The sequence below is a fragment of the Grampus griseus genome, assembly GCF_964374135.1.
Source record: "Grampus griseus genome assembly, chromosome: 17".
In the NCBI taxonomy this organism is placed as follows: domain Eukaryota; kingdom Metazoa; phylum Chordata; class Mammalia; order Artiodactyla; family Delphinidae; genus Grampus; species Grampus griseus.
The window spans coordinates 80,998,265-81,019,649 of record NC_139011.1 but is presented as its reverse complement, the minus strand read 5'-3'; the positions used below and the strand labels follow the sequence as shown (position 1 = coordinate 81,019,649).

Here is a 21,385-nt window from a genome sequence, read left to right as displayed (position 1 = left end):
GGGAGCCTCTAGCTCCAAACAAGAAGCCGCGTGGGCCGTGGCTACCCCGCGACGGGCACGTGTGCAGGACTGACTTGAGAGCTGAACTGAAACCTGAGCCAGGAGAAAGTGAGAGCCCAGGTGCAAGTCTAAGGGGCTGGCTGCTGCAGGGTCAGAACAGCCCACGTCCCCTGGGAGCTGTAAAGGGGCTCAGTCTACACACTTTCTAGGACACAAGCCAAAATTCACCGAGATCCAAAGAACCCAAGAAAATGTGCCTGTTTTCAGTGACAAGGACAGTAAGCAGATGTTGACTCTGAGATGACCAATAGGTCGGCAAAGGTCATACAAGGACCTTTAAACAGCTAATTTAACCATCTCTAAGGGGTCTAGAAAAATACACATGGAATAAACGAAAAGTAGGTATCTCAGCAGAGAGGGAGTGTAAAAAGAGCCAAATAGAAATTTTACTGAAAAGTACCTGGAATAAAACATTCACTAGACAGAATTAAAAGAGGAAACGACAGTGAGTTTGAAGACAGATCAATAGAAATGATCTAATCTGAAGAATAAAGAGAAAAAAGATTGAATGAAAGTGAACCTGTGGGACAATGCCAAAAGGTCTAATATATGTGTAATTGGCATCCCACAAACAAGAAAAATTGGGGCAAAAAAAATACTTGAAGAAACAATAACAGAAAATTTCCCAAATTTGGTGACATATATGTACAGATTCAAGAAGCTTGGTGAAGCTCAAACTGGATAAATTCAAAGAAAACCATACACAGACACATCATAATTAAACTGATAACCAACAATTAAAAAAACAATCTTGACACTGGCCCCCAAATATGACACATTACATATTGGGGAATAACCATTTGAACAAGCATGACCTTCCCTTTTGAAACATAGAGGACAAATGATCCCCCAGTACTCTATACCCCGAGAAAATATTCTTCAGGAATGAAGTGAAATAAAGACATCTCAGGCAAAGGAAAAGCAAGAGAATTCATCACAGGCAGACCTGAATTCCAAGAACTGCTAAAGGAAAATCTTCAGCTGAAGGGAAATATTAGAGGAAAACTTGGATCTTCAGGAACAAATGATAAGCATCAAAAATGGTGAGTGCAGGGCCTTCCCTGGTGGTCCAGTGGTTAAGACTCCGCCCTTCCACTGCAGGGGGCACGGGTTCAATCCTGGTTGGGGAACTAAGATCCCACATGCCATGCAGCATGGCCCGTCCGCAAAAAAAAAGGAAAGGAAAGGAAAGGAAAAAAGAAAGCGAGAGAGAGAGAAAGAAAGAAAAAGAAATGGTGAGTATAAAAGACTGTTCCTTGTAAGTTCTGAATCATGTTAGACTATTTAGAGCAAAAATATATTATCTGTTAATATTTTCACTGTTACTTCATGTGTATATATATATATATATATACACATATACACATGAAGTACACACGTCAATATGTCTTTACTGCAACATAAGCTAAAGTGCACGTTTCATCAGGAAGACACAGCAATTATCAACATGTATGTGCCTAATAACTGATTATTAGGCAAACAGACAATTCTACAATCACAGTAGGAGGTTTTGAAATCCCAATCTCAACAGCAGATGGAACTAAACAAAAAAATCACTAAAGACATGGAAGATCTGAAAAACACAATTGACCACCTCGATCTAAATGAAAATTATAAACATTCTGCAGTCCAAGAACTGCAGAATACAGAGGATTTTCAGGTGCACATGGGATGTTTACTAAAGTAGACCATACACTTGGTCATAAAACAAGTCTCAATAAATTCAAAAGGCTGAAACCACAGTGTGTTTATAACCACAAGGAGCTAATTCAGAAATCAATAAATAAGAGACACAGAAAACTCACTTCTAACTATTCCATGGATCAAAAACCGTGTGCCACAACTACTGAGCTTGCGCTCTAGAGCCTGCAAGCCACATCTACTGAAGCCCGCGCACCTAGAGCCCGTGCTCCGCGACAGGAGAAGCCACTGCAATGAGAAGCCCGCGCACCACAACGAAGAGTAGCCCCCGCTCGCCACAACTAGAGAAAGCCTGTGCACAGCAACAAAGACCCAACTCAGCCAAAAATAAATAAATTTTTAAAAAAAGCAACATATTACATCATGAACACAGCAAAGACAAGTGATGTCACCACACCACAAACAGCAAAGATAAGTGACATCATCCAGATCGTGACACAGGTCATTCTCGACCTCGGTCCCCCTCACAGGAAAACCAACCAACAACTCTCAAGGACAAGACAGCATTGGGAAAATCCCACAACATGGGGATGAGGTGAAAACAGCCCCACACCCCAGGGACTGGGAGGGACCCCACTTGAAGGGTGCGAGAAGCCGCACTGGGACCGCAGCCAGGGCCCCCGAGTCTACGGTTTCTCCAGTGGGAAGAGGAAAGCCCAGGGCTGTGGGTCTCACCTCCCAGGCATCGCGGGGCTCAGGGTATGACAGAAGACGGGGTGGGGCTTACAGCTACCAGGGCTGGGATCCTGCCAGGCAGTCCCAGCAGAGCCCGAGCAGAAATGCTGACCAGTGGCTTCACGTGCCTGAGCCGACACGGTGGCCCAGTCTGACCAGGGAGCTGGGCAGGACGCGCGTCTGCCCGATTCAGGACCCAAACAACGAGCCTTGCTGGCCTGCAGCGTGTTCTGCCCTCTGCCTGGGCAGGGAGCTAATTCACAGCCCCACCCACCTGACTGGGAAACCCAGCCGGAGCTCGGGGTACCTGCATAGCCCACCCTGCGACCCTGCTCACAGCAGCACGTGCTCAGAGCGCCTGCCGGTGGACACAGCCAGGACTCCGGCCCAGCAGTCCAGGGAGCTTGGCTCACGGTTCTGCTCCATTTGGTTCCCAAACAAGAGTCTGGCCAGCCGGGGGCCTGCATGGTGGCCCCTCGCGCACGGGCAGGGAAACCAACCTGCCGAAGAGCCTTCAGCTCGCCTAGCCGGGGAACCTCACCAGAGCACGTGGGGAAACCCCACAGCCCAGTGTACAGTGGTGCTGGAGCCTCTCCCTTCCTGTCTGCAGAGTCAAACCGGTGGCCTGCCTAGCCAGGGAATTCGCTGTGCGGTCCCGCCTGATCTGGGTCCCCAAACGATGAGTTATGCTGGCCCTGGGGCCAGCTTGGCTGCCTCCCCCGACCCCCCCGGGGCAGTACCCCACCTACTGCTGAGCATAGCACCCAGTCCCGGCCACCTAGGAAGCCTGACCAGAGAATGCAGGCAACACAGAGCCATGCTACAGCTGCGCTGGGGCAGGACCCCAGTCCTACCCAACTGTCCTGGGCCAGCGGCACCCCGACCCCCAACCTCAGAGTTCAGGCAGCAGCCTCACCCCAAATACACAACAGCAGGTCCCACCTGCCCAAGGAAGCTACCAGCTGGCACGTCCAGAGCCCCAGGCTGAGCTGACTGGTGAAAGACTATCTCTGCAAAGTCTGAACAAGACCATTTACTCAGATGCGTAGATACCAACGTAGGGAACCAAGGATCACGAAAGATCAGCTAACTGTGATGCCACCCAAGGAGACTAACGAAGCTCCACACCTGACCCTAAAGAATGGAGCTCTGTGAGCTGTGGACAAGAGTTCAGAATAACCCACTTACAGAAGCTAGTGAGCTACAGGAAAGCACAGACGACGACGTGACATTAGGAAAACAATGCATGAACAAAACGAGAGTTTAACAAAAAGACAAAAACCATCAAAAAACAGAAACAGGAATCCTGGAACTGAAGAATTCAACAGAGAGCTTCAAAAGCAGATTCAACCATGCAGCAGATTCAATGAAATTATCCAGTCAGGGGAGCAAAAGAAAACAGAATGAAAAAGAGTGTAGCAGCGCGTAAGAGAAACAACACACCCATTATAAAAATCCCAGAAGGAGAAGAGATAAAGAAAAAGACAAAGTACATTTAAAGCAATAATGGTTGAAAACTTCCCTAACCTGAGGAGAGATATGGACATCCAGATCCTTGAATCCCAAAAGACCCCAACAATGCAGGGGGCCAGGGTTCGATCCCTGGTCAGGGAACTAGGTCCCACATGCTTGTGGCAATTAAGAGTTCGCGAGCCACAACTAAGGAGCCCACGTGCTGCCACTAAGGAGCCCTCGAGCTGCAACTAAGAAGCCTGCCTGCCGTAACTAAGGAGCCTGCCTGCCGCAACTAAGGAGCCTGCCTGCCGCAACTAAGGAGCCCACCTGCCGCAACTAAGGAGCCCACCTGCTGCAACAAAGACTCAGTGCAACCAAATAAATAAATAAATATTTGGAGGGAAAAAAAAAAGAACCCAACTAGGTTGAATCCAAACAGGGGTACACCGAGACACATTACAACTGAAGTGTCCAAAGTCCAAGATAAAGACTTTTGGAAGCAGCAAGAGAAAGGCGACATGTCACACAAGGGAACCCTCCCACCCTCCACCCAGTAAGACTATAGGCAAAGTCCTCAAAAGAAACGTTTCAGGACAGGAGAGAATGGGGTGATACATTCAAAATATTGAAAGAAAAAAAGAATTGCCAACCAAGAATACTGTATCTGGCAAAGCTGTCCTTCAGAAATGAAGAAGAGATAAACAAAAGCTGAGGGAGTCCATTACCAGACCTGCCTGCCTTACAAGAAAGCTAAAGGGAGTTCTTCAAGCAGAACTGTGATGTTAATTAACATCACAGAAACATATGAAGTTAGTATATAACTCACTGGTAATGGCAAATATAAAACCAAAGTCGAATTCTCTAATATGGCAGTGGTGGTATGTAATTCACTGACAACTCTAGTTTAAAACTTAAAAAACAAATGTATTAAATATAACCATAACTTCAATAATCTGGTATTGGATGCATGATATAAAAATATGTAAACTGTAACATCAATATCCTAAAATGTAAGAGGGAAGAGGACACAAAAGCATAATAAAGTTTAAGAATGTTATCACAGTTAAGTTGTTATCAGCTTAAAATCAGGTGTTACAAGACAGTTTACGTAAGCCTTGTGGTAAACACAGGAAAAAACTATAGTAGTCACACAAAAGATCACGATAAAGAAGTCAAAGCACACCAAACAAAAAGTCATCCATCAAATCACACAAAAAGAGAACAGGGTAAGCAACAAGGGGTAATGAACCCACAAAACTGTCAGAGAACAATTAACAACAAAAATAGCAACAGTAAGCCTTACCTACTGATAATTACTTCAAATGTAAATGGTTTAGATTCTCCAAGCGATTAAAAAAAACAAGATCCAGGGAGTTACGTCTCGGTCCAGTGGTTAGGACCCCCAGCACTTTCACTGCCATAGCCCAGGTTCAATCCCTGGTCAGGAACAAAGATCCCACAGGCCATGAGGCACGGGGCCGGAAGAAAAAAGAAAAAAAAAAGATCTCCAACGATATGCTGCCTACAATACACTCACTTTCGCTCTGAAGACACACTGACAAGAGTGGGAGAGATATTTCAAGCAAATGGTAACCTAAAAAAAGCAGGGGTAGCTATACTATACCAGACAAAATAGATTTTAAGCTAACAATGGTAAAAAGATACAAGGAAGGTAATTACATGATGATAAAGGGGCCAACTGCCAATCTGTCAAGAAAATACAACGATTGTAAATATTTATGCACCAAACAACGAAGTACCTAGGTATATAGGGCAAATACTAATAGAGCAAAAAGGAGAAATAAACAGCAATACAATAATAGTTGGGGGTTTTAATACCACTGTCAACAATGGACAGATCACCCAGACAGAAAATCAATAAGGAAATAGCAGATTTGAACAATATTATAGACACACACACACAATAAAACAGAAAAACAACATGATCAGTTAAACAGATGCAGAAAAAGCATTTGGCAAAATTCAACACCATTCATGATAAAACAAAACTTTCAGAAAATCAGTATATGAACAGCAAATAACCAGAAAATACAATGCAAAAAACAACCCTCCGTTCACAACAGTGCTGAAAAAACCATACATACTTAGGAGCAAATCTAACAAAAGACAGCTAAGATCTCCAGATGGAAAAAATACAAATCTTTGAAATTAAAGAGGACCTAAATAAACGGAGAGACATACCATATTCATGAATTGGAGAACTCTACACTGTTAAGACAGCAATTCCCAAAGTTGATCTAGAGGCAACAAAATCCCAAACTCTGTTTTTCTTTTTTCTCTGGTAGAAATTGATAAGCAGATATTCAAATGTATATAAAAATGTAAGCAACCTAAAATAAACAAAGCAGTTTTCATAAAGGAAACAAAGTTGGAGAACTCACCCTATCTGATTTAAGACTTACTATAAAGCATCAGTAATGAAGACAGTGTGATATTGTGAACAGATATGCATATAAATCAAGGAACAGAACAGAGCATTCAAACAGACCCACAGACATAACCGTCACTGACTTCCAGAAAAGGTGCCAAGGCAATTCAGTGACACAAAGTAAGACTTCTGAACAAACGGGACTGGACAACTAGCTGTCCGTATGGAAAAAGTGAACATGGATCCCTACCTCATACCATCTACAAGAATTATCTTCCACGTGGGGCTTCCCTGGTGGCGCAGTGGTTGAGAGTCCACCTGCCGATGCAGGGGACGCGGGTTCATGCCCCGGTCCGGGAGGATCCCACATGCTGCGGAGCGGCTGGGCCCGTGAGCCATGGCCGCTGGGCCTGCGCGTCCAGAGCCTGTGCTCCGCAACGGGAGAGGCCGCAATGGTGAGAGGCCCGCGTACCGCAAAAAAAAAAAAAATCTTCCACTGGATCATAGACCTAAATGTAAGAACTAAAACTACAACATTTCTAGAAGGAAACACAGGAGGATAATTTTGCAAGATGAGCCTGGAGGGACTTCCCTGGTGGCACAGTGGTTAAGACCCCGTGCTCCCAATGCAGGGGGCTCGGGGTTTGATCCCTGGTCAGGGAACTAGATCCCACATGCATGCTGCAACTAAGGAGCTGGAAAGCCACAACTAAGGAGCCCACCTGCCACAATAAGACCCGGCACAAGGCTGGTCTGGGCTAAAGTCATCCACAGACACAGAACACGGAGGAGTAGGTCTCATCAGAAGCAGGATACAGGCATGTCTCAAAACATCTCCCACACTGCTTGTTAGTTGCAGAGGAGAAAACAGGGCTTGTACACCAGCAAGACCAGACATAGTATTAACCAGGCAATCAACACCGCTACCACCAGTAAAAGGCAGGTGGACACTCTGCGCTTCCAGATGTGAAACCGCAGGACGAATACTCCACGTCAGTGGCATTCTGGCCATGGGTATTTCACCTGAAGATAATCAGGAGGACACACAGCCAAACCCAAACTGAAGAAGATTCCCCAGAAGTGTCAGTGTCATGAGGACCTGTCCAGATTAGGGGAGACCAAAAAGATACATCAACTAGATGTGTACATGACTCTGCACTGGATCCTGTCTTAAAAGACAAATTGCTTTAAAGGACGTTAATGGGACAACTGACAGAACTGAAATTGAGGCTGTGGATTAAAATGAAAACAGAGAAGCTACTACCGCACTGTGGTTCTAAGAATATACTCTTCTTCTTAGGAAAGGTACACCGATAAACAAAGAGGTAAAGAAATAGATGTATGCAACTTACCCTCAAATGGTTCCGAAAATAAATATATGTATGTGGAGAGAAAGAAAAAAATGCTAACGCAGCAACATGTTAAAAAATGTTAAAAAAAAAAAAAGTGTATCTGGGTAAAAGGTACACAGGAGAGTTCTACTTTTCTTGTAACCTTTTTTATAGGTAAGAACTTGTCTCAAAATAAAAAGTAAAAAATTTGAAAAATAAAAAGTATAAAAAGTAAAATTTTAAAAAGCTGTAGTATCAGAGGAAACAGGGTCCAACGGCAAGAATGCCAAACGTGGGGTCACAGTCCTTCAGTCCTACTGACTGTGTGTTTTTGAATAAAATAACTCACAACCGCTCTGGCTCTATTACCTCTTCTCCGACACATATAATTAATACCTGCCTAGGATTAACCAGGGCCGTTACAGGTGAGGAAAAGAATCTCAGATCCGGCGAAGTGATGAATACAGCACGTAACAGAGCTGGGAGGTAGGAGGTGGGAGTGTCAAAAGTCCAGGTTATAATAACAGAATAACAAGAAGTTGTTAAGCAGTATCTTCTTTGCCGCCATGTCACTCACCCACATTCAGCCCTGAGACAGGAGCAGAGGGGACGCCCCTGCCTTCACTCCCCGCCCAGCATGGAATGGACCAGGGCACAAAGACGCACGGAGAGTACTGCCAGGACAACCTCAGTGCAAACTGGCCCACGAGGCTCAGACCCCACATTTGTCTAAACCACAGTTTGGGAGAAAAGTTATTCTGGCAACTTCAAAAAAGAAACCACCTTCAACTCAGAAGGCTCAGCATCTCACCGATTCGTGATGATGTCATCCCAGACGTTCATGGGGTCCATTTTAGCATCCGGGTATCTGCTTGTCCAGGTTTTTAGAAGCCTCTTAAGGGGAAGGTGAGATGACAAATTGCCTAAAAATAATATCAGAGTGTGACTATGTCCACGGCTCAGTGACCAGTCCACCTTACAAAGCGCAGCTGTCAAGTTTCTTGTCCAAATTTAAACGTTTTGTCTTATCTTTCACAACAGGAGCAAAAGCTACCATATTTTAAATATTCTGGCATTAAAACTCAATTTCTTCGGGCCATAGAGGGAAGATGAGGAAATAAACATACACAATTTTTACATTTAGCACAGCTCCACAATCCTCCATCCACGATTCCAAAATCTAAAAAGCACTGAAAACTGACATGTTTTTCACAGAGTTGCAGCCAATTTTCCTGTGTGCAAAATCTGATCTGAATCATCACAGGGCAACTTACAGTCTGTTTACGCCACTCGTGGCGACACCCACCCAGGCGGTGGACAGCCATCAGTCGTGGGCTGACGGGCCACTGCACACAAGGCCCAACCCAGTATGCACACTAGGTCGCTGGAGATAACCCCCAAAAGACCTGGCCTCGAGGGCTTCGGTAAAGGGATTCATGATAACCCTCATGAAATTTAAATTTCACACTGCTAATGTTTAAAGCTTTGGTTTTCTTTCAGCTTAAATCACAGTCCTGAGCTCAGAATCTGGATCCTTCATGTATTAGCTTAGGCAAGTTATTTAATCTCTGATGCCCTACAAAACGAGAAGAAAGGGTCTACATCTCATAAGGCTGTTATAAAAACTAGAAAATGTAGAGAAAAGGGATCAACGTAGCTCCTGGGATAGTACATTGTTAATAATAATGTACTTGAAACATCATTCTCCAAATTTAAAACAGAGAACAGCTAGGTAGATAGTTCTGAATACCAATTCTTATTAGTACTCTGAAAAGCCTACAAAACTGAAATTCAGATTTACAGTCAAGACGTTACCTCTGACTCTGGGTGGCCTCCCATCAGCACCAGGATAAAACCTACTCGTCGGCGGCAGAAAGGCCTTCCAGGTCCGGGCACTGCCGCCCTCGGCCTCACCGTACCAGCTGGCACCCAGGACAGAAGCTCTGGCACCTCAGGGTCAGGCCGGTCCTCTGCGAGCTCCTCTCTCCCGACCACGCCCAACTCGGGGTCCTGCCGGCCGGGTGCTGTCACCCCAGTTTCTCATGGGGCCCTGGACCTGCCTCTGTCTCTGTGGGTGCCATGCGTCAGACCACTACTCCTTGGAAGCTTCTCCAGTGCCCAGAATCGCGCTTGACCATGTTAAACACTTACCTCAACAATCCCAAATACATACATTTGTAAAATAAACCCAACGCAGTTTCTAACCCATACAGTAAGAAACATGTACTATCACTAGGCAAACAGATCAGAAGCCAAAGCTCTTCCGAAATTATAAAAGAAAACCAAGGTAGGTATAAACTGAACGTTACCTTGTTTGCTAACAAAGCTGATGAACTCCTGGATTTCTATGAACGTCTGCACAGACTGCAACTTGGTGAGTCTACTTCTGTGTAAGAGGACATCAATACTAGCATAATTCTGAAAGAAGTTAGTTAGCACTGGTTACAAGTCAACTTACTGCATTAGATTTTAACACAGTTCTCAACATGAAACAGCAGCTACCCTATAAACACATCAGTTACACAGGACGTCTCAGGTGGTTAATAATTAGGTCATGGGAGCAATTAACAAATGGTGTAATTTTCTTTTTTAATTTAGGTTTTCAACTGCATTTCAGTTCAACAAAATCAATAAAAGTAATACAATCGGGTACTGCTGTCTCTATTTGCCACCAATTCTTAAAAATCACAACATCCTATAATGTAAAACTGCCAACTACAGAAGCCAATCTTTCTTCTTCGATAAACTTCGAGTGTACTACTCAACCTCAAACACATTTGAAAAGTAGAATAAAGACAGTGACCGTCCATATATGGCAACGACAGATGTTCACAGACTCTACACAAGACACGGCTTTCACAACAGAACGAGCCGACACCAAAGGAGAACACAGAGCCGGGACTGGCGGGGCCTCTGCTCTCAGGCGCTCGTCCACAGAGAAAGGAAACCCCACGGGGACACAAGACGCGGAACTTTCTAAAACAGAGAAAGGCACTAAAAGGCCCCAGCACCAAGGCCGGTGTGCACAGGCCTCAGGGGAACAAGGACGCGAGGAGGGTGGGTCCGTCACGCGGTCGGTCAGGGGAACCTGCTGCTGTGATTCCCACCCAGGAGTTTACCGATGTCAGAAAGGTCACAGAGATGGCACACCCCCGGCTGGGATGTCATATTACCTGCAAAAACATCTGAATGCAGTTTCTGATGTAATACTCGGCCCTGTCGACGTCATCTTGCAGGAGGTAGAGGAGACTCAGCTCCTGGCTGTAGCGGAGCTCGAGCAGGGCCCTCCGCAGCTCCGAGGTCACCGCCTCGTCCACGAAGGTCAGCAGGGCCTGGTCACCCTCCCCACGGAGCAGGGACTTGAGCCTGCTGCGGATCATGTGTGGCAGGCAGGTCTCCTGAGGAGCAAGAATCTCATCACCACGGCATCTCTGGTGTCATTTTATAGGTCCAGGTGCCAAAGTGATGGTGCTTAATGCTTCAAATGTTAAAGCACCTAAGGCTACAAATTTTAAAACAAGTTCATCTAAAGTGGTTCATTTTATAACCACAAAATACATAGGAACACGGTCTACAGAAAATGGCAACTACTTGTAGCTGAAAGACAACTGGACGTCTGGTACAAAGAGAGGGACCTCCAGGCACAGCCGCGGAGAGCAGTGCGGACGGGCCAGGCGGGCCCAGCGAGACTGCAATGCCGCGCAGACACAACAGGAAATGTTCTCCTGGTGGTCACGCCAGGGATGCTGACGTTCATTTTTAAAGGCCTCCGCTCACTCTGAAAGGCTGAGCTAAAAGCGGTGAGCAGTTTATTACGCAGTTTGGGGGGTGTCTGGTCGTATAAATATCCTAATGCTGCACAACTACTGCCCTGTTTTTGAACACTTCTAACAACCTGACTGATGAGAGCACACCTGACCATCTAAAACATTTACTTCCGTGACCTCAGACATGACCCCACACACCTGATAGAAGGGTTCACTCCACATCCTGCTGAGATCTGGGGCACCCTCGCCGTCAGCACTGGCCGTGGAGCAGTACGCCAGCGATTTCCATTCGGCAAGCTGGTTGTAACACTCGAGGGATGCAAGTTCCCAGAAGTCCTTCTCGGCTTCCGTGGGCTCACCGTCTGCCCACTCTTGTTTATTGAGGGCCTGGTAAGATTATTTTACAAAGTTGCAAACAGTACAAATGAAAACATTTGCACTGTAGGCTGTGTAACATTCGTACTAAGAACAACCATTTCCAGATCTATGACAAGAGGAGAAAAAGGGGAAAACAGAGTCACTTGAGTGGAATCTAATAGTCAAATGAGTATTAAAAACCCCAGCCAAGAGGGAACCGCGTCTCTGGGAAACTTAACAATGAAGCCAGTCAATAAGCTGAAGGCCTAGATGCCCCACAATCTGACGTAAACACTGCAGGTTATTTACTGCGCACAGAGTTCTTAGAATGAAAGCTAGAAAACAAGCCGTTTACAGACACTTGCAGAAGATCCCACCACCTGGATCTCTCGCACAGGCCGCACACCTGAACTCCACGTATGTACCTGCTACACATCCACACTCGGCCACCGGTAGCTCAAACACAAACCCGAACTCCAGTCATGTTCCCAAAACCAACTCTTACCTACCTCTTTATAAATTTTTTACTTCCTGAATGAACACAATCTACTCAAATGGCGATTACATAATACCAGATACTGAAGTAACATCTTACAGTTTTATCGTACTTGGTAAAACATGCTTTCTTTTATTCAGTGATGTTTTCTTAAAAAGAGTAAGGGATAACAATACTTAGCTCACATGCGGTTATTATGAAGCCATTTTCTGATGCTAATCTTTGTGTAAATTCTAAGGAATAAAAGCTGAAATACTTGAAGCTCTAAATTATAAAGCTAACAATTTTTCCATTCAGAGAACAAAAGTGTTTAAGCAACTAGCACTTGCTAGAGATCAACTTTACCTCGTTATACAGCCGCGCAGCTTCAGAATAATCACTTCTCGCTTCTGCTAGTAACGCGTCCTGTGTGATCTGCTTTGTTCCTATCTCACTGCTGAAAATACCACGGAGGGTGTCATACTCTCCAATCGACCTGTACAGCCTATAAAACAAACCAAAAGAAAAAAAAAAGTCCAAATCAATGAATGCCCCAGTATTTTTTAAGTCTTTACTCTAATGAAATGATATTAAATCAAGATGTCATATGTTATAATTAACCAAAAAAGATACGTTATTCTTGTTTTGTAACAATACGAAATCTTACAAGTTTTGAAGTTACCATTAAGTTTTACTACTTTAGCCGCACTGAAGGCAGGAGTTATTCTGCAGCGCGTTTAGAGTAAAACCTGAAAATCACAGGCTTACAATGCGTAAGTTGGCTCATTAAATGCGCCTGTTCTGTGTTAATTCATTGCTGAGACACTGCTCTTATCTGTGGTAACCTATCTGGAATCCTTGTCTAGTCCTAAAATTTGGAATGTAGTTAAGAACCCCAAAGCAGGTAAATTAGTCCTGGTCCTAGAGATGCCACGTTTTACTCCACGTTCTATGGTCTTCTCGATTCTACTGACAGCCTGGACACGGGCTAGAGCATTCATCTCTGCCGTTAACACAAACCTGCTGGTCCGTCAGCCAAGCTCCCCCTTTAAGGTAGTCTCAAGTGTTCAGTAAGTTCGTTCCCTTCTCTCTAGAGACTTCTTCCCACCTTCTGAGTCTCCACACAAATGTCCTCTCTTCCTAACCCTGCAGTCGCCTGACCACCGAGCTGAGGACCACTCCCCTCCTGGTCTTCCTGAGTTTGGTGCTTCCCTGGGTATGAAATTTCACGTGTTTATTACATCAAAAAAGCCCCACGGGTTCTCTTTCAGAGCCCACTGACTCCAAATTTAGACCAAAAAAATCTAATAGCTATAGCTCTCTTACTGCCCTGCTCATGGGGAGTTAAAGGTAACAAATCAGAGGCAGAGGTAGGGAGGTGGGAAAATAGCCCACGGCCCAGGAGTCCAAGAGGAGACGAAGCTACCAGCATTCTCCAGGAATTCAGAAAACACACCAGCCTTAGGTCCACCCTACACTGGCCCCCGGTCCCTGGACCACATACGCTGTACCGTGGTCAAAACAATGATGTGGGACTTCCCTGGTGGTCCAGTGGCAAAGACCCCGTGGCTCCCAATGCACGGGGCCCGTGTTCAACCCCTGGTCTGGGAACTAGATCCCACATGCATGTCGCAACTAAGAGCGGGTTCGCATGCCACAACTAAAGATCCCGCACACTACAACGAAGAGCCGGCACAGCCAAATGAACAATTAAAAGTAAATAAATATTAAAAAAAAATTCTGTTTGAAAGGAATGCACAAACATAATATAAAAAGTGTGAGGAAGCATTAATAAAGCTAGAAAAAAAATGTTTAAAAGTTTAGGCCCTTAAAAGCTGTGTGCTTCGTTTATCCAGACAACACCCAAGACCCGAGACTCTGCCCCCTGAAATTCCCAAGCGCACAAGCCGTCACTACTGCCCATGGCCATGCCAGACACAAGAGGGTAAGAACGCCCACGGGCAGAAGCAGCCCCCGCAGAGGCCCTTCCTCCTGCCCAGGGTGCCGCCCGCGCCGCTGGCGGTGTCTAACCCGCGCTGTGCTGCTGCCGGCACCCGGCGCAGCGCCTCGCTACCCACCACGGCACTCAGTTCAGAGAGACAGGAGCGACCATGCAACAGCGGCGAGGCAAGAAACCCCGCTCTCACTTCCACTCTTACACCCAGAACCCGAAGACCTAAAAACCAGTGTTACAGAAAAGAAGCGCAAGTGAAATTTCACCCGAATCCAGCATCCTCAGAATTAGGCACTGGCTTTCTTATGATAAAGCCTCACGTAACCGAAACAGAATTTGTTTTTCCCAAATAAACGAAGTAACTGTATCAGATATATCGGCCTCGGCCCCAGCGGGGTCGGGGCCCAGGCGTACCTGGCGAGCTCCATCCATCTGCCGACGGTGGGGGAGAGGCCGGGCCTGCCCCGAGCGCGCTTGGCAGGAGGCTCCTGGGGCAGCAGGTGCAGCAGCGCTTCCTCCAGCAGGTGGATGGCCCCCGGCTGCTGCAGGCCCGCCAGGCCGGCGCTGCCGACCACGGCCGGGTCCAGGCTCAGCAGGTCGGTGTGTCTGCAGCTGACCTCCTGCGAAGACAGACACAGCAGCCCTCTAGCCCACGGCTCCCCAGCCACCTCTGCCAGCGAGGACCTCGTTCTGCTAAGCACGAAGGTCTGACATTCGTGGTGGAGAAAGCACAAGCTCCTCTGTGTGATTCTGTTAAGCCTTCCCCCACTTGCTCAGAGGAGGAAATGATCTCTCCTTACTGCACACTTCCAATCCAGGATTAATTGAGAGCAACAATGTCACTAGCGGACAGTGAGAGTTTTACACATTTGCTGTATGTCCAGACCACAACCGCAGCTTCCCGGAACGTATACCCTGGAGAGACGAGGAGAGCATCTGAGACACAAAGATCGCACACCCAGTCACTGCAGAGTAGGTGCGCTCACCCCCACTAGCTGGCAGCCTCCTCACGTCTCCCCACCCCGGGGGCTCACGTGCTCAGCAACACGGAATGGAGGGCTTCGGGAATTATCATGTTGACCTTTACTTTGTAACTCTCAATTTCAGAGTTCTGTATACGCAAAAATAACGAAAAGTGAGCCCCAAACCAATAGAGAGAACAGTATGGCTAGTAGGACAGCATCTCATGACGACAGACCTGCGTCTGCATGGACATGTGGAAGGGCACCTGCCTCCCGCCCTGCGAAGCTGCTGGGCCCGGAACCCTCACTGAGACTGACCGGCTACCACCGAGCCAACTTGCATTCGACACCAGGGGTCTTGGAAGAACACAGATTCTCCAAAGCAAGCAAACAAACAAAAATGCTTGTCACTCTTAGCAGGAGCTAGTGGTACAGGAAAGAAAATCCAAACAAAATTCTATTTCCATGAACAACACAGCAGGACTTCCCTGCTGGCGCAGTCGTTAAGAATCCGCCTGCCAATGCAGGGGACACGGGTTCGAGCCCTGGTCCGGGAGGATCCCACGTGCCACGGAGCAACTAAGTCCGTGCACCACAACTACTCAGCCTGCGCTCTAGAGCCCGTGAGCCACAACTACTGAAGCCTGTGTGCTCCAGGGCCCGCGTGCTGCAACTACTGAAGCCTGCACGCCTACAGCCTGTGCTCCGCAACAAGAGAAGCACTGCAATGAGAAGCCCACGCACCACAACTACTGAGCCTGCGCTCTAGAGCCTGCACGCCACAACTACTGAGCCCGCGCACCACAACTACTGAGCCTGCGCTCTAGAGCCTGCACGCCACAACTACTGAGCCCGCGCACCACAACTACTGAGCCCACTCACCACAACTAGTGAAGCCCGCGCACCTAGAGCCCGTGCTCCACAACAAGAGAAGCCACCGCAATGAGCAGCCCGTGCACCTCAACCAAGAGTAGCTCCCCGCTCGCCGCAACTTGAGACAGCCCGCACGCAGCAACAAAGACCCAACACAGCAAAAAATAAATAAAATTAAATCTTTAAAAATCAAAATTGCTTCGGGATAAAATGTAAAGAGAAACTTATTTTGAAATACCGGCTGATTCAATATAACTTCTCAAGTCTTGTCTTTGGCATCACCAGGAGAAAACCAATGAAGGAATTCTACTTGTAAATTATAAACCAATAAAAATAGAGTATATAAAAACAAACTGTATTAACAGTTTCACGCTACAACAAAAAAGTACGAAGTAAGAATACTAAGTACTTCATCTCCGGATTTATTACCCAATCAGTTTGCAAACCAAAGCTACTGATAAATAACACTAAAGAATGTAATTTTTAAATTACTCCAGGGAGGTAACTAGTTACAAAAATACTGAAATGAATCCAACGGATTTTCTATTAGGGACTTTTGTAACGATCCATGGTTTGAACAGCAAAGAAAACATTTCTTACATGAAAGAGTAATCTTCCAGTAAGTGTGTTTAGTCCTACAAAAGTCTGTCTACACTAGTTCTCTGCTCGAAGAGCACAGCCTTCAAAGCCTTCTCTGAGGGCGGCCTCACAGCGCCCATGACAGTGCACAGCCCACCCCGGCCGAGAGGCGGCCTGCCGACCTGCCTCTCCTCAGCCTGCACCACCCCGGGCTTCTGCATCACTTGGCCCTCGTGCCCTTTCGCCTCTGCCTGTTTACCGCCTGGCCCGAGCCCGCCTGTGCCTCCGTCCCCTGCCCACAGCCAGGCACGGGCTGCACCCATGTCCCCAGAGGCCGGCAGGAGGACTGGGCGCCGCGCGACACGCAGGTGCGAGCAGAACACTGAGGGGACTGGCTGGTTTAAGAGCTGAACAATTTTATGTCAAGTTTGATTTCATCACTCCATCATATGTAAGTTTTTTTTTAATACAAATAAATTGCGTCTAACCATCTGGGAGGAAGCGGCCCCATCACAGGACACGTGCTCTGTTAAAACCCTCGTTTCAACTAAGAAGCCAACGGAGTCGCTAGATGCCGGCGTGTGAAGGGCGGGAGACAGTGCGCGTGCGGCCTCACCTGGATACAGGACACAAGCGGAGGGAAGAAGAGGAAGGTGGTGCTGAGCAAGTGAGTGAAGTCCTGCAGCAGCTTCTGGGTGGCGCCACGCCTCTCAGACGCGGTCCTGTGCTTGTCCGTCTCCTTCAGGATCCCGGAGCACAGGCTGCTGAAGAGCTGCTTCGCGACGAGCGGATCCCTCTGTAGGACATTCCGGAGGAGCACAGACCGGGGTGACTCACCCACAGCACCGGAGCCGAACCCGAACACACAAGCCGCTGCCCACACGGCCACGCCGACAGCCGCAGCCGTCGACGGGGAGGATTCGGAACTTAACCCAGCACATCTGTTTGACACGTCTTATAAAAGGCACGATGGCACGGATTCCGGACCCAGAGTACAGACTCAGAAGCTGGCTCAAGTCCTGCGTGAGTCTGGACCTGCGGGTCCCTGCCCCGGGCCAGGGGGACACAGGGCTGTCCCTGGGGACTGACAGCAGCCTGGAGACATTGGAAAACGGCCCTGAGCTTAGACGACAGGCCAGAGCCCCGTCACCGTGGCCATTTAATCCCTTGACGCCAGCAGGAGCCGCCTCCGTCCTGCGTGGTGGGTGGCCAGACTGACGGACACAGCCCGTCCCTCCCGCTGTCCCCGGGCACAGACCCCAGTGCTGAGAACGGCTCCCAGCAGGCAGCGTCTACATTTTTAAAATGAAGGCATGAAAGCAAGAATAAATAAAATTTTAAAATTATTTTGTTTGGTAAAAGCTGTTTCTGAATAAAAACTATAATTTGATTTTTCTTTATTTTATGTTGGTCATTACTCTATTTTAGGTAATGTATTTGTCTTATAAAAAGTCATAATGGTTCTTATATAAAATTTTAGAAAATACGCATCAGGAAACAAGAAGAAAATAAATATTGCCCGTCGTTACACTCCACAGAGACGGTTACTGCCAGGTGGGCCTCTCACTCTGCTACGTGGGGTCCACTTAGTCTGTCAGGGGGCTTCCACGTCTACACCCACTGACTCTTGTGCACAAATTCCTTCCTCTACACGTGAATCTGCACGTGGGACAAGCGGCCCAGAACCTCACACACACACACAACAGTGCTGCAGCGAAGTGGTGGGACTCGCGCGTCTGTGATCTGGTCACACTGGGGGTTCACTCAGGTGCTCCGGTGACGTGAGCCGTCCCCACGGAGGGAAGCTGGGGGAGGGGACGCAGGACTTGGGCTATTTTTGCAAATTCCTGTCACTCTGTAATTATTTAAACAAAAATCTTACCAAGCAGTAATGGGCTACACAGACATAATCTATCACTATCATCAACATTAGTACTGCCAGTTAAGTGCTAAGGCATCATGTTTCAGCACCTATAGCATAGTCATATATTACATGATATATATGATACCCTTCGATTATAAACAGTACTTCAATTAAAGTCAAAGAAACCTTAATCAGACTTTGCAGGGATAAATATCCTGCTTCTGTCAGAGAATTCAGTGAGAAAACTTCACTCACTCCCAGTACACTTATCCCCTAATGTCTGAGAAAAGTACTCCCCGTCCCCGGCTAATAAGAGAATTACCAGAGAAGGTTACTGATCCCACTGTCGCTCTCTCGATCCTCCCCCGAAAGAGGATTTTGTATAATCAATGATTTAAGTGACTTAGCAACTTACACACTGTTTCATTCCCACTGACATTACTGGTGAGAAAAACAGACTCAGTGTGTGACTGGCACACAGCGACACTGGGCCCAGAGCAAAGTGTCTCGATGGTACCCCGTGTCAGGGTCTCACAGAGCTAGGAAGCGGCAGAGCCATGACTCGGGACAAGGCCCTTCACTGAGCCCACCGTGTGGGACAAATCAGCACCTCTGCCCTGCACAGAGGCAGCCCTGCGAGCATGAGGTGGGTTCCAGCACCGACCTGGGCCACTGCCTGCAAGGGGGTGATAAGGCTGCTGTGCGGAATCTGGATGTCAGGAAGGTCTCCACGACGGTAACTTCTGTACAGGATGACGTGGGCCTCGTGCTTCATTTTTAACTCACTCTTCATCTCCTATAGTCGTTAGCAACGGAGGAGGATTAGAATTCTCAGTTAAGAATACCAGTAGCCGGCTTCCCTGGTGGCGCAGTGGTTGGGAGTCCGCCTGCCGATGCAGGGGACGCGGGTTCGTGCCCCGGTCCGGGAAGATCCCACATGCCGCAAAGCGGCTGGGCCCGTGAGCCATGGCCGCTGAGCCTGCACGTCCGGAGCCTGTGCTCCGCAACGGGAGAGGCCACAGAAGTGAGAGGCCCGCATACCGCAAAAAAAAAAAAAGAATACCAGTAGCGTGTGAGCTATGAAACTGTCAGCGCCCACCACTAACAGAAAAGTGAATCAGGGACTTCCCTGGCGGTCCAGCGGTTAAGACTTTGCCTTCCAATGCAGGGGGTGCAGGTTCGATCCCTGGTCCCACATGCCTCGTGGCCAAAAAACCAAAACAGAAAACAGAAGCAATATTGTAATGAATTCAATAAAGACTTTAAAAATGGTCCTCATCTCTTGCCAAAAAAAAAAGTGAATCAATGACAATTTCTAACCAAGACGGTTTAGTCACTACGCTTTACCAGTCTGGCAAATGATAAATCCAGAACAAAAACCACTGTCAGATGAACAGTGAAGATTACTTAAATATTTATTACAAAGAAATCTGAGTTTCTCTGAAATCAGAGAACTTGATTTAAAACTTTTTAAAGCCATAAACGAGAGGCTGTGTTTCCAGTCTGACAAACCTCGCGATGAGCCCCACCCTGCCGGCCCTGCTCTCCCCACACGGGGCCCACGCGACGCTGCCGGGAACGCACCTCTGCAGCTGCTCCCTCCGCAGGGACCGTCTCTGCGGAGCCCCCCGCCCCGGCCTCTTTAACAGGCTCCCCAGCGTGCTCATCTCCTGGTTAGTTTCCGGTGCTGCCCCTGCTTTCTGTCTGCTGTACGCACCGGACCACAGCTCTGCCATCAAGCACTCAGGTGACACGCCCCCAGCTGGCGAGCGCGCCCAACACCGAGCGCGGGTCATCCCCACCCTCTCCCTGAGACCCTCGGGGGTCAGCCCAGTGCCTATGCCCCCAAGCCCGCTCCTGGCTCCCCAGAAGCCCAGGCAGGATTCAGACTGAACGAGGGGCTCGCAGCTCAAACGCCTCCGGTGGAATGGGGTTGGCGACAGGCCTGAAGTGTTGCATTAGTTGCGCTGGTTGCCACAGTTACAGGGATGAGAGGGAGGTGAAAGCACGTTTTCTTTCCACAGGAGACCCAGGGGAACCATTCGACCACCCCGTGCTCAAATTTGGAAGTTAAGTGGCTGAGGATTTAAGCTGAGTTAGAACAAGACAGGGCTTTCACTCACAATCTGGCCCTGTAACAGCTGGGCCTCATCACTGATCTGTATCTCGCACTGGAGCCAGGGCTACAAACTCTCCCGTCACATCCACATTTTGAGGAACGTCCAGCCACCGGTTCGTGCCACACGCGTGGCTGCAGCGGGCAGCTCAGCCCCAGCCCTTCTCCTCACCCACCCCCGTGGCACCTCCAGCAGCACACCCCCTGCTCACAACGGCTTGCTGGTCCCGAGCTGGGTCAGGGCTCCGGCCTCGGCGTCGAGAGGGGCTGAAGCTGGGAGGCGGGACCCCAGGGGGACGGGCGGTCCCGTGAGGAGAAAGCCCGTCTGTCCAGAGAGAGCAGCCCCCGAGGGGAGGGCGGACCGGAGCAGCTCAGGGGACCCCCAGTGGGCTGCCGCCACAGTCGGACTCTAGACCGACAGGGAGCCTGTGTCCTTGGCACACGTCCTCTGACAGACAACAGCCATTTCTGATCAAATGCTAGAAAGAGACACAAACCTTCTCTCGCTTTTGCTCAGCCACACCTTTCCTGGCATAAATCAAACTCAGTTTTTCTCGGTCCTTTAGAAACCGTCTGCGTAATCGCAATATTTCTGCCCGATTGTCTGGACCTGAAGAACAGAAAACAGGCTGGTTATTCGCGGCCGACTTTGTCCTCCTCCCCAGAATCCCTGACACAAAAGCGAGGCTGTCTCTGAGCTCCATCTTTTACCTCCCCTTAGTTTTGTTCTCAAAACAAAGCCGCACAGGAAACCGCTGACCACTTCGGGAAGCTGGCGAACAGCAAGTCGTGCCGCCTCGGTGCCGACCGAGGGCCGTGCGGAGAGA

The 21,385-nt window shown here is 48.1% G+C and overlaps 1 protein-coding gene across 1 annotated transcript in view; it reads right to left on the bottom strand.

Annotated features, from left to right (window-relative positions):
• PRKDC (protein kinase, DNA-activated, catalytic subunit) overlaps positions 1–21,385 on the bottom strand; it is a gene marked incomplete at its 5' end in the record, with an annotated part of 150,072 nt that overhangs the window by 22,997 nt on the left and 105,690 nt on the right. The window contains 9 exons of the mRNA XM_082675009.1: positions 8,423–8,534; positions 9,921–10,029; positions 10,785–11,009; positions 11,577–11,765; positions 12,577–12,715; positions 14,579–14,784; positions 17,195–17,374; positions 19,107–19,238; positions 21,056–21,168. Of these exons, the coding sequence (XP_082531135.1) occupies positions 8,423–8,534; positions 9,921–10,029; positions 10,785–11,009; positions 11,577–11,765; positions 12,577–12,715; positions 14,579–14,784; positions 17,195–17,374; positions 19,107–19,238; positions 21,056–21,168 (1,405 nt within the window). The remainder of the gene's footprint in view (positions 1–8,422; positions 8,535–9,920; positions 10,030–10,784; positions 11,010–11,576; positions 11,766–12,576; positions 12,716–14,578; positions 14,785–17,194; positions 17,375–19,106; positions 19,239–21,055; positions 21,169–21,385) is intronic.